The sequence below is a fragment of the Ambystoma mexicanum genome, chromosome 12 (assembly GCF_040938575.1).
Source record: "Ambystoma mexicanum isolate Mex_15411 chromosome 12, UKY_AmexF1_1, whole genome shotgun sequence".
NCBI lineage: Eukaryota > Metazoa > Chordata > Amphibia > Caudata > Ambystomatidae > Ambystoma > Ambystoma mexicanum.
This window is the reverse complement of record NC_090936.1, coordinates 77675289-77688548: the sequence shown is the minus strand read 5'-3', so window position 1 is coordinate 77688548 and position 13260 is coordinate 77675289. Positions and strand designations below refer to the sequence as shown.

General features: G+C 42.9%; 1 protein-coding gene across 2 annotated transcripts in view; it reads left to right on the top strand.

Moving 5' to 3' along the window:
* Window positions 1-8173, top strand: part of PHTF2 (putative homeodomain transcription factor 2) — a 1000056-nt gene extending 991883 nt beyond the window's left edge. For both annotated transcript variants that reach the window (XM_069628039.1, XM_069628040.1), the window contains one exon: window positions 6761-8173. In XM_069628039.1, the coding sequence (XP_069484140.1) occupies window positions 6761-6781 (21 nt within the window). In that variant the 3' untranslated portion in view covers window positions 6782-8173. The remainder of the gene's footprint in view (window positions 1-6760) is intronic.
* Window positions 8174-13260: the final 5087 nt, after the last annotated feature.

Below are 13260 nucleotides of genomic sequence, written 5' to 3'. Positions count from 1 at the left end.
AAGTTAGACCAAGTTAAGTAAAGCCCACAGTATACCTATTAGGAATGGCACACAGGGTGTGCAGTCATTTTTTCGGAAAAAAAATGTCGAAAGACAATGTCAAAAAAAGAAATGTCGGAAAAAAAAGTCGAATTCCTTTTTTTAAATTATATATTTAATTTGGGGTCCGGGAATAAAAAAAAAGGGGTAAAATAAAAAAGGGGGGGGTGGGTTGGGGGGGTAAAACCCCATTTCAAATAAAAAGTCATAAAAAAATTCGACTTCTTTTTTTCGACATTTTTTTTCGGAAAAATGACTCAACCTTTTTCATTTTGAAAAAATGACTATGAACCGGCACACAGCTATTCAAGGTAGGTAAGACCCAAGGCAGACTTTATCTCGACAGGCTATACAGCAGGTCAGGGGAAGCAAGACCCAGTTGGCAAGACATCTTCACTTATTTTCTGAAAGAAATAGTTGGATGAAGCCAACAGCACTACTTTTAGGGATGGGGGGGGACCCAATTTACAAGTTGTGCAATACTCTGCAACTTCCACTAGATGTTGGCCCATGCAAAGCATGTGAATCTAAGCATATACATGCACCAGAAATATGGTTACGGTGAGTAATGTATCCCATGTACTTTTCAGAATGGCAAAACTCGTTCAAAGGATAGTGAAAACTTTTGTAACTGCTCATATATAAGAGGGGCCGTTACCAACCAACTCTTTCAAAAGTAACTTTTAAACACTTGTTATGCATTTCAAGGCATAATCCTTTTCTTACGCAGTCCTTCCCTAGTATATTGCATGAGTTCTCCCAGAGGCAGATGAGATCCTAATGGTATATGCACCAGATGTAGTCGGGGTGAGATGGGGTTCAGTTGCAGGAAAAGTCTGAGTTCCTGAGGAAGTCTTTTCAAAACAAGGAAGTAGTTAACTTAAGAGTTAGTTAGGGTCCAGGGACTTTAGAGAAGACACACTAGAGGGATTCCAGCAATGGTCCTGGGCGAACTGGATGAGAGAACTTCCAATCACATGAATCGCCCCCAAAGCTTCACAGGAATCACAAAAGGCTTTTGATAAGTAATACCCAAGCCAACACAGTACCTCAGCACAGAAGAAGAGTTTGCAGCAGGATGTCTTTAGGATCTGCAGCCAAAAAACTGGTCGATGAATTCCTTGTTGTGACTGAAGACCGGATACTGGAAGGGAATTTGAAGCAGGGATCAATGGGAATGACTTCTGGCAAGAGTTTCTTCATGGCTTGATGCAGCTTTGTGGATTTGGCGCCCTTTTCAGGAGCCAGGAGAAGAAAAAATATTGCTGATCATATTCTCATTGCTAATCTGATCCAGCACTCTGATGAGGGGACTTCAAGGACTCAAATCAAGTCTGTGGAGGTCCAGCAGGATGCCCCCAAAGTTTTAGCAAGTTTCGGAATTTGTAAGACCGTGCACCGCGTAATGGCTCGATGTCTCAGTATTGCAAACCAGCAAGATCGCAGCTTGCCGTGGGATGGAAAAAAATGCTGGTGGTCTTGAGGCTAGTGGATCTCACTAGCCTCCGGGTAGGAGTCATCGTGTTTGGGACCCCAGGTCGATTGGAAGGAAGGGTAACAGGCTCGGGTTGCACTGCAGGCTCTCCGGTCCTGGTAATCGCTACAGCGGTCTTTTCTTCACCTTACTCTTCGGTTTCAGCTCCAGTGGTCGACTTGTAAGCAGCTTCCAAGTTCAGAGTTTTTATCAGGAACCGCAACATAACGTCTGCAATCTCTCCCTGCTTTTTACATCAAGAGGTGCAGATAGATACAAAGAGCTGCAAAGTTTTGGACTGCTCCCTCTCTTCCTGCCTTTTCAGACACTCTGGATCCTGGGTGTGGAATCCAAAGGATTCCCGCTGAAGAGAAAACTTCCACTGAGGTCGTTCCTGCCTACAATGGCAGGGGAAGACCCCAGAAACAGCAAGAACCACAAGAAATGGTGAAAATGGGAGGATGCCAGCATTTTAGAAAAATGGTGGCCCGCCTGTGATTTACAGAGACTGAATTTAACAGCCTGTGAGTAAAAAATGACTACAAGTCATAAAGGTAAAACTGCCACCAGCCATGCATGTAAACTCACAATTGTAACAAAATGTTACCAGGTAAGTAAGAACGGGGATACATTGTTCCCCCCTGCACTCCACATAAGGTGGGGTGTGCTGGCTCACTTGTACAAAATGTAAAGGGGATGAAAATTCCTATTAACTACTTGGGAACAGTAGTTCACCCAAGTATAGGAAAGAGAAATGAACAGGGGAGCACCCAGCCTAAACCCAAAAGTTGTAGGAAACTATAAAATCAACCATACACTTGGGAGAGACATAAATAGGTCACCCATAAAAAGAGTAAAAGACTAGCCGAGAGTGGAAAAAGATTCGCCTTCACCTAGCGACAAGGTAAAATAGTTACCAAGTCCAAGCAAAATGTTCTGGAGTTGACGCAGGTCAGGAAGATTTCATAATCATGAAAACTTTACCAAACACTGCTGTCCTTTTCTGGCAATCCCTGTACCCAGCCTCCTGTTGGGTAGCATGCCATGACACTGCCCACCTACCCCCACCACTTACCTTTACAGGCCCCCAGGCCAGTGCAATCATTTTCTCCACACTGTGCCCCGAAACCCGTACACACTGTTACGATTTCTGACAGTCTTTGTGAATCAGGGTTTTAGGCACATGTTGTGGAGACGGCAACCCATGAAGTACTATGCATACTTGCGGTTCTTATTAAAGGGGCCAGTGCATGCTCCTCACCCAAGTACCTGTCAACAGACTGGGGCATGGCCGGGCACTCCAGGGGGATCCTACCAGCACTGTCCCCTGGGGTTAGACTCACATAGAAGGTATTGTCCACCTTAGCCCCTCCACCCCCAACCTTTTAACCCTGGAGTGAGGCAGACCTCTTTGTCACACTGCCCATCTTTTGGTTGGGTATGGTGACTTCAGTATGGGACAGGCCCGGCATTAGCAGGCAGATTGTAGGCTAGATTACGGACAGTCTGTTTTTCTGAAAAAGCAATAGATTTATACTCTCTGGCGTGGAGGATTAAAAATGTTTTGGCAATATGCTGAAATTAAATTCCAGAGGAAATTATTTATAAAATATCAATTATTTATTTATATTGAATTATGAAACTCAGAATTGTCAATCAAAAACAACCAATTTATATAAAAGTAAACTCCTAACTGTGACCCAACAAGAAAAAACAAGACAAAAAAACAGCAAAGGAGGGAAAACATAGATACCTCTGTCACATCCATTCCATCATTCTGCTCTAATGCAAACACACAATCAATGCTCAAATGACTAGATGAAATACATATCAAAACACATTTCATTTTAATACCAACAGTAAATCACAATACATTTTTTTCTTTTTTGTTATTTTTCTTCTTGCTTGGAATGTAGCTAATCATTGTAATGTTTCCAAGCCACAAATAAGCTGCGGACGGACAGTGAACAGACCTTTTCCAGATACAGCAGTGCACTCTTGAAAAACTACAGCTGCCAGGTCACCACTTTCTGAAAAAGGCCTGCTACACAAAGTATGCAAAGCAGTACCCTGTTTGGAACCCTGGACCACTCCATGTGAGACCCTTTCACACTGTTGGCTGGCATTTGGAACAGTGGCAATTTGGGCCACTGAATACTGTCTGCCCTGAAATCATGGAACCATGGAACCATTGGCCTTTGAAGACATACACAATTGAGATTTTGCAGAACTGCAAACCTCTCACATAAGCATAAAAGATTGTATGGGCGAAAGCTTCCTCCCACTTAATGAAGGTACAATTGAATGCATTCTGTTTGCCACCGGGAATGCTTTAAAAAGTATATGTGCCTTCCATCTTATTTGGTCAACATTTTTTGTCAAAGTTTCTCAGATCAAAATCCTGGGAGCTTAATTTGATGACAAAATATCCATGGCTTGCCCAGATTGATGAGGATATCGCATTTTTTCTTCAGATACATTTTTTTTTATACATGGCTCTGCTCTTGTCCTCTAGGCAAAAGGCAATGGGGGTTGAATCGGCCAATAAATAAGAAATGCTGTTAATGCTGTCCTACCCAAGCATCTCTTGGGCAAGTTACAAAGGGCTCAAAAAGTTATTGTCTCCTAACAGGTGGATCGAAAGAAACATGACCATGTCTGAGGCCAGGTGATCTGTCCACTCGCCACCCATGAGAGATGGCATCATTTTTAAGATACAATGCCTCCCATTCAGATGTCTAGCCTAACACAGTCCCCTCCTTTCTCTGCAACCAAATTAGTCTTTACACCCTCCACAAGAAATGTTCAGAAACAGATTAAATCAATTCCTCCACCCTGAAGGGTCAAGCGTTCCTCAAAGAGCAGAAAGTAATTTGATTTACACACAGCAAAAACATGTTATGTTTTCCTGCTGCGTTTTCAGAGTCCCTTCCCTTCAACTATTCTAAATGCACACTTATTTTTAGACCTTTAAGCCGCATATGAGCAAGGTGATCCGGGCCTAGAGTTCCCATCTAGGATAGTGTGCGCTCGATAAGTGCAATCACTCGCTCTCTCTTAAGACGCTAGCATCGTTGACTATTGAGGAACCAGCTGCTGTTATTTGCCTCGGACCCCACCCTGGTTTGGCATCTAGAACTGCACCATTACTAGCCACTGCAGACCCTGAAACTATTGACCTTGATGACACTGGCACTATTTGACCCTGAGCACTGTAGTACCATTGGCCCCTTGAAAATCAAACATAATTGGCACCTCAGGAACTGGACACTATTGCCCCATGATGACCTTTCACTATTGAGCCCCCAAGATTCTTGGCCCCGGAAGACCCTGCACTTTTGGCCTCTGAAGATCCTACTGTTATTGATCTGAGGTCACCCACACTAGTGACCAATGATTAACCCAAAGGAATTGAACAATGGCCCCCAATCTTTTTTTTCACAATAAATCACCCATCACTTTTGGCCACTAGAGATCGTGACCTTTGTTGCTGTTTTTCATTTATTTGTTTTAACTGTTGGCCCCTAATTATCATGGCACTGCTGGTTAGAGAAAACCCTGGTAATATTGGATCATTGCAGAGACCCTGGTATGGAGATTTGTGTGTGTGTGTGGTGTTGAATGTCAGAGGGGGTGTAGGCCATGTCATGTTTGTACAGAGAAACCAATGAGCTTATGGCATCACTGATCCTGTGGTATGATAATTTGGCTTTGTTCCGGTCAGTCTTCATGTTCAGGCGAGGAAGCTTCATATCGGGGAGCTTCTTGTGTGTACCTTTTGTTCTCTGGGCTAGCCACTGTTGTGGCATTGAACCAAAGCCACACCTTCCTTTCTCTCCTCAGGAAGTGGGTTGCCAAATGGATACGAGTCTGGAAGAGAGCGAGCCGAATAACTGCAGGTGAACTCTGTCTCTGCCCCTTGTGAGGAAACTCTAACCTTGTGCCCCTTTTGATGGCTACACTTTATACGTTTAAGTGACTGACCTGTAATCTGGCCTTAGCTGTGTCCACATACTACCAAAACACTGTGGCCTGGGGTCCTGGTCATTCTCATTGATGCAGGGGAAGACATCCTGAAGGTCGGTCGGTGTGCTGTTTTGTAGATCGACCCATGTTAAGGCAAAGTCATTGTCTCTCATTTTGGGTCCTTAAGTGGAAAAAATTGTCATTGCTACACTGCTTTCCTGTGACGTAGTCATTTATAACAGAACCCATCCTGAAACACTGCTCATTGTTCTGAGTGGCGGGGACTTCTCAGATTGTTACGTTCCGGTAACCAATTGTGTGATTTTTACCATTGGTACTGCACATTCCTCCCTCCCATTTTAGATTGTAAAGACCAGGTCTATTTTTGTCGAACCAGTGACTTTGCAAGCTTGTTGGTGTTTGGTGTCTCTGGTTTGTTCCTTTACTATGCAGGTCTCATAACTCATGCTTCCTGTGTCATAGTAGCCAGTTTGTCCACAGGAAGCTTTGACCACTGCAAATAATTGCATATAATGGCTAATCAAACCTCTGGCGCTATGGGCACAGCTGTATACCTGCTTGTTTGTCACTTACCATAGTTTTACTAATAGTTTCAAGAAAGTCTGACAAATAGCATGAGAAATCTCTGGTTGTACTGTCTCTTTGGTGGCAAACTGTCGGAAACTCTACCACTGGGCATCATTGCACTATTGGTCACTGGCTCTACCCGGAAGCCCTGGCACAAATGGCCACTGGAGAGCATGGAACTATTGATCTTTGTGGGACCCTGGTTGGTTTGTCACTAGAGTTCCACTCCCTGGCATGTTTGGTAACTAGGATCTATGCTCATTTAAAAACTGAGGACTCTTGAACTATTACTCTCTGGGATCTCCCAAACTGGCTCACAGCAGCCCTTCCACCATTGATCATTCATAGCCCATCATAAGGCACTGCAGAAGCCATGGTGTCCATGACCTTAGTCCTCGTTGTGTTTTACTGACCTTGATGTACTGGGACTGGAACTGAGTTTTGGCGACTGGCTCAGTGTCTTGCTATAGCCTGATAGATAGTAACTACAAGTAGAACATGCTGAATCTCGTACATGCTCTTGCAAACATCCAGCATGTTGGGTGGAAGCCTATTGTCTACATTAGCGCCAATTTATTACGTTTTCTGGAAGTCGATAAAGTATGCATATAATGTTTCATGTCATTTAGTGAAACAAAAATTTCAGTAACAAATGGAAGACACGATTTTAAGTCTCTTGTCTTTGTTTTACAGCTATGGAAGATAAAGTCCTGACACCCAAGATATTGTAGCACAATCCTTCGGAAAAAGAGTCCTGACTTAATAAGCTGCCTCAACGCAGTCACTGAGGCTGTTCTTCAGAAGCTGTGGCCGATCGGAGGGCATAGTTTGAGAAATTGAAGTGTTTACATCTGACTGACTTGTGCAATTCTTGTATTTATTATACCTTCTCAGTGTTTATTCCGTTTTTGTTAAGTTTTGTTTTTTTTTTAGATTTTTCACATGCCTAGTTATTGAACGAGTGGCAAAATGGAAATATCCAAATGAGACCTGGCAAGCAATTTCCTTACTTTTTCAAAACACTGTCAAAGAGGATGGTGATTGTGTGGAGCATTTTCTTCTTGTGACTTCTTTGAGCCAGTTTATGGAATGTGTGTTCTTTCAAACCATCAATTTAAAATGACTCAGAACTTTGCAGTATTTATTCTGGGCATTGTTTAACATTGCACAATGGAAAATGCCTTTTTATTTTGTCTATGAAAATGACTTCATCAGTGGACAGTGTAAATTCCTGAAGAGTCTCAGACATTTATTCCACGCAAACAATTTCAAAATTCTTTTTCTATTGTGTGTTTTATGCCAGGATCCGTTTGATTAAGCTGCAGTTCAACCACTCCTCAGTATCAAGGCGGTATTACGCAAAAGGTCAAGAAGTGCTCTTTTGATGCGAAAACTTTTTGGAGCAATAACTGTAAATTGTTACCAGACTGAATGATATTTTGATAAAACGAACTTCTAGTAACTGTATTTATTGGCTGACTGGGCTATCAGCAAAGCTCCTACTGGGCATGCTCAATGTGCACTTTTTTTAATGTTATTTTTTTATCAAGTGGCTTTATATACAGTAAATGGGATATATTATGGTGGACTATGTTACCATATGTTCTCTTTAAGGGAGTTAAAAATAATTACTGGAATACCGCCTTGGTGATTTCTGGAGCTATGTTAAATAGTGGCTCACACTTGAGATGGATGTTTCATAGTACACTATAGTATGTCATTATACCACACAGGGGTAAAATTGTGTTTTACAAATGCAACAATATAGTAGCAGACTGTGTTTGAAAACCAACAAGTAAAAGTGCCATTTCAGGAAAAGCAACTTCCAACTCAGTAAATTGGGGTATCAAATTCAAGTAGTGTGAATGTCAACTTTCAGAGAAGTTTATTTTCAATTTCAAAAGGTTACCCTGGCTGTAGACTGTTGTTTGAGGGTTGTGCTTTGAAGTTTAAATGCAATCATATTATGTGTTTAGAAAGTACTGTATCACGCTATTACGCTGTGGTATATTTTGTGGGGACACGATATTCCTCAACTGTTACATCCCGTCACTGGGAGTTGTTGTTTTGAAAAGAAATATGCGAAGTAAAATTAGTGAGCAATAACGAGGCGACTGTTATTTCACTAATGCACAGGACTTAAACAACCAGAGTTTGTGAGAATCTATCAATTTTATGACATCATATTTCCACACAGTTGATTGCATGTGTCCTGGTGGTGAAGTGCGTTTAACACCTAAAATAATTATTTGCAATGTTAAAATGGTGAATAGTGGAGCTTTGAAGTCTAACCCAATTGCAATGCAGCGGTGAACTACATTAAATATACCTGAACATGTATACCTAGCTTTATGCTTAGCTGCTGCCTAAATCTGATTGGGTGGAAGTCACCAATCCAAGGCAGCAAGAAAACATTGAGTGGAATTGTGCAGACCATTGTTAACCTGTGAGGGTGAAGCCAGCATTAATGTGTTTTAAGTGAGGCAATGTAATTGGCTGACTAACAAATACACCATCTCCGTGAACCAAATAAAGCATGTTTTATAGTGCACATGCTTATTTTCCATATGGGAATTTGCTGATTTTCCCAAAAGACAATACTCTTGCGAGGTCACGCACATACACTCCCGTATACTGCAGAGACAAGTATGCAAAATCACAAATGTAGCATTTCTCTGCCAGTCGCTCACTACATCTGACATATACTTTTGTGGAACAGATGAAGCTGGCGTCCTCTCCCAACCATGCAGCGGATGGGCATTCATGGCGTCGGACAAGATTTGCCAGGTAGCACACACAATAACCAGCAAGTACACCCCAGTGTGCTGCCAACAGGATATGCACTGATGAGCCACTGTTGGGCTCCTCTGACATTTCTGCTGCCACAGCAAAATCTTTGCAACAATCTGAGGAGAGCTCTGGCCCTAAAGCATATCGTTTGTCTCTCTGTTTAAACGATTTAACTAAATATAGTGTAAACGGCAGCCATCAGTTAGTGGTAACATGATACGTATTTACATTTGTTACCCCACTACTAGGTGCGATTAAAAAGGAAAAAACAAAAACTAGAACGGAGGATCAATGAAGACTGCGGAAAAATGTCAATTTAACAACATACCCATTCATGCAAAAAGGAAATACTAAGACAACAGAATCCTCAACGCACCAAACACCCGAAAAGAAATATTTAAAAACATAAATGAAATAAACCAACTGGCTGCAACAACGCTCCAATACCACTGAAGAAACTATGCAGTTACCTCGCAGACCATTTCAAAAATAATCATGACCATCCAGCAGACCACACAAAACGGACCATGCAAACGCAACATTGGAGACACCCACTGATACGAGGAATGCCAGAACAAACTCAAACTTCCCACACATCAGTGGAGACATTCGTCAAACTGGTAAATCAAAGCAACAAATCCGGCTCCCCTGCAGATTCCTGCCCCCCTGACATTTACAAATCAATGCTCACACAAGGAACACCAATGGAATATTACAGGGACGTCCTCAACCAATCGATCGCAACAGGGAAAGTGCCACAATCCTTCAAATCAGCATACATCAAACCATTTCTCAAGGATAAAACCGGAAACGTAGAGGACCTCTACAATTAGACCCATCTCCAACATCCCCTACCTAGCTAAACTCCTGAGAACAACCCAAGAATTCATAGAAGAACACTGCCTTTCAAACCAGACACAAGTAGGCTTCAGACCGATGAGAGGAACAGAAACGGCACTTATCTCAATCTGAGATCTAAAGGAAAACGCAGACTTAAACAACAGCACCGTTCTGATATTTCTATACCGCTCTGTGTTAGGCAGAATCCTGTGCAGTTCCCTTGGGGAACACTGCATAAAGATTAAGACTACAGGAGTAAGCAGTAAACCCAATTGGTAGCAGTCTGTACCACCCAGAGTTACCTGGTAGCTCTGGCTGAGCAGTCGGACTTCTCTCAAGAGTAGGGCAGTATATAGAGTATACACAATAGGGCTAAAAACACAGTAGAGCAAACAAACACTGTCCAGAGCTTTGTATAAAAGTATATAATTATTTATTAAAATCTAAATCAAGTTAAAACACAGTCAGGTAAAGTATACACACCTCCCTTGATAACTAGAACATAGAAATAAAACAGGTCCCAACACTTTTAGGAGTTCTCAGCAAGGGAATAGAGGCAGAGATACTGTAGAGCCAAAGTTCATAAGCCAGGCCCACTTTAAATGGAGCAAAGCGAAATGTGCCCAGGATCACATGGTTTAAAATGCACTAAAGGTCTTTGCAGAAGGTTCAAAAGAGGTTGGGGTGATTCAAGAAGGTACAGTTGGGTCTGGAGCCAACCCAGTTGGAAAGCCAAGGATTTAAGGCTCACCTTGGGCAAACCGAAGAAAGGGAGGCCAGGCAGGACACAGTACCTTAAGGAGAGAGGAAGCTCCAGCGGTGGAGTTGTTCCTGGCAGTGGTTGCAGTTTGTCGTTCCGACCAGGGGAAGAGAGGATTTAGTCCAGGAGGAAACATGGAGTCGTTGCACTGCACAGGGATGAAACCAGCCATGGAGTTCGTCCATAAAAGGTGCGTTCCTTTTATTCGCGGTCAAAGTGGTGAAGCTTGGCTATCAGGCCGCCGGGGTGCTTGGCACGGGCGATTCGACCAAGAGACGTCGTTGGAAGGCGAAAGGGGGTGAACTGGTTGGTCCCACCAGCTCAGAGGAAGAAGACTCGTTCAGCAGAAGATCTTCTCTTGTCGTCGATTCTTGGGTCCTGTGGGGACTTCTGAGGTTCCAGTCCCAAAGGCCCTGCTTTTATGCAGAAAACCCCCATTCAACAACCTAGCTGTCACTCGCATGCTAAGTGGTGAGCCGGGCGGCTCACCACTGGCCCAATCAGAACAGAGTGCGACTTGAGTTGCTAAGGCAACGCAGTCCAGGGTGCCAATTCCCCTCCCCGCCCATCATGTGGAACCCAGACAGAGTGGCACCATTTGGAGGGCTTCTGTGGAGAAGCCCGCCAAAAAGTGGAACAAAGGGCTCGACCTTGGTCAGAGTTACAGAGATGGACACGATCGCCATTTTTGAAAAGAGTTCTGGCAAAAACACCCAACTGTTGATTTAATATTAAATAAATAAACTGGCGGTATCTTTAACATTGCACCAAAAAGTGGTGCGTTTAAAATCAATGGGAAAATCCCATAGAGAATATTCCGGTGGAATATTTTGCGTGGTAATCACTGCCACCAGCCAGAAACTCGACAAGGGGGACTGGACAGTGCCCCCTGGAAAACAGACCCTGGGGCAATATAATTAACCCCTTCCAGTACTTCCACAATATGATGGTTTGTACTGTTTCTGTTCACAATTTAGGACTAGTAAAGTCAATGGTGACTTTACATGCCCTGGGAGACAGTAGTCAGTCCCAGGGTATGTAGTCTGTTTGGGGGTCACTATGACACCCCTGTGTTACTGCACTGAGGGTGATGTATAACACACACATAAAAAATAGATGATACCCTATGGAGCAGAAAGAAAACCCCATAGCCCATAAGCACACAAAAAGTCAAAGACATACCTCAAATCATGTCTAAGAGTGGGAGGAAAAGAGTCTCACTCTTAGCAGGGAAAAAAACAAACCCCAAAAATCCAGCAAAGCTGCTGGTGGACTCACTAGGTTTGGGAAATTAGCTTTATAAGAGAATTCTCCCTAACACTCCGCGGAATTTGACACAATTAAACACGACATCCTCAAGAGACGGGAAGAATTCGGAATCACTGACAACTCCCTACTATGGATCAAATCCTTCCTAACAAACAGAACAGAAACTGTATGGATGAAACCTTTGAAATCAAGCTCAAGAGAATCGTCATGCGGAGTCCCACAAGGATCATCCTTCTTGCCACTACTATTCATCATCGTACTTGTCTTAACTTATTACAATCATCGAAAGACATGGCCTCACCTGTTAAAACTACGCTGACGACACACAAATAGTCTATAAAATACAAGACTCACAAGAAGAAAACAACACTAGAGAACTGCCTTTGTGAAATATACAACTGGATGAACTCTAACTACCACAAGCTCAACCCAGGCAAAACAGAAATGATGATCATCACAAAAGACGGAGACAACCTCTACATCCCATGGCCATAAGAACTCTGTGAAATCCCATCCCCATCATCGATTGTAAAAAAAACCTGGGAGTCCTGATGGACAATAAACTCACTCTAGAGCAACAAGTAAACACCCTAATCAAGAAATGCTTTCTCCTGCGAGCGGCTAAAAGGATCCTACCATTCCTGTCATTCACCAACAAAACACCTACCGTCATCGCTCTCATCATGTCCAGATTAGACTACTTATATCTAGGCAGGCCTGAACAACTCCTAAATAAACTCCAACGCCTACAAAATGCGGCAGCCAGACTGCTCCTTAAACTACTTTGAAGCAAACACATCACACCAGCGAATCAAGCTCAAATCAATGTTCATAATGCATAGATCAATCCAAGACCAAAGCGCGGAGTACCTTAGAAGAAAAATAAACATACATCACACAGAAAGGCCACTCTGATCCAGTAGCGACATCCATTTGGAACCCAACTCATACATCAAAAGGAAACTCTGAGGATCCTCTTTCACTCACCTCGCACCCACAACCTGGAACGAACTACCAAAGAACATACGGAACACAAGAGATCACCTACAATTCAGCAAACTCCTCAAATCCTGGCTCTTCACCCCATAACTAGAAAGAATGCCAGAGGAGCATACACAGCGGAACTAGGCTGAGAGGAAACCTATTCCCTAAGCTTTCCTCCCTTAATAGGATATACCGATCTTCAACATATCCTCTTATCAATTGAAAGATAGACCTAGAATCATACCAAAGAACGACCACAGATCAATTAAGAAGCAAGGCAAGGATGACCTAGCATTAACACCTTGGCCCACATTGTAATCACAGGCAGCAATGGACCACAGACAGTAAATAGATAGGAAGGAGCAGGTGAATGATAATAGGGTAGTGGTGTCATAAGTAGGAGATAATGCTTGCCCAACCGGATGTACTGAGTTCAAATAACTTGGCTGGGAACCAGCCACGACATCACCTTAGAAACTAAACAGTCAGGATAGGAAAGAGAAAGAATATACCTACCCCGTATGACAACCAGATACATAAAACAAGAACT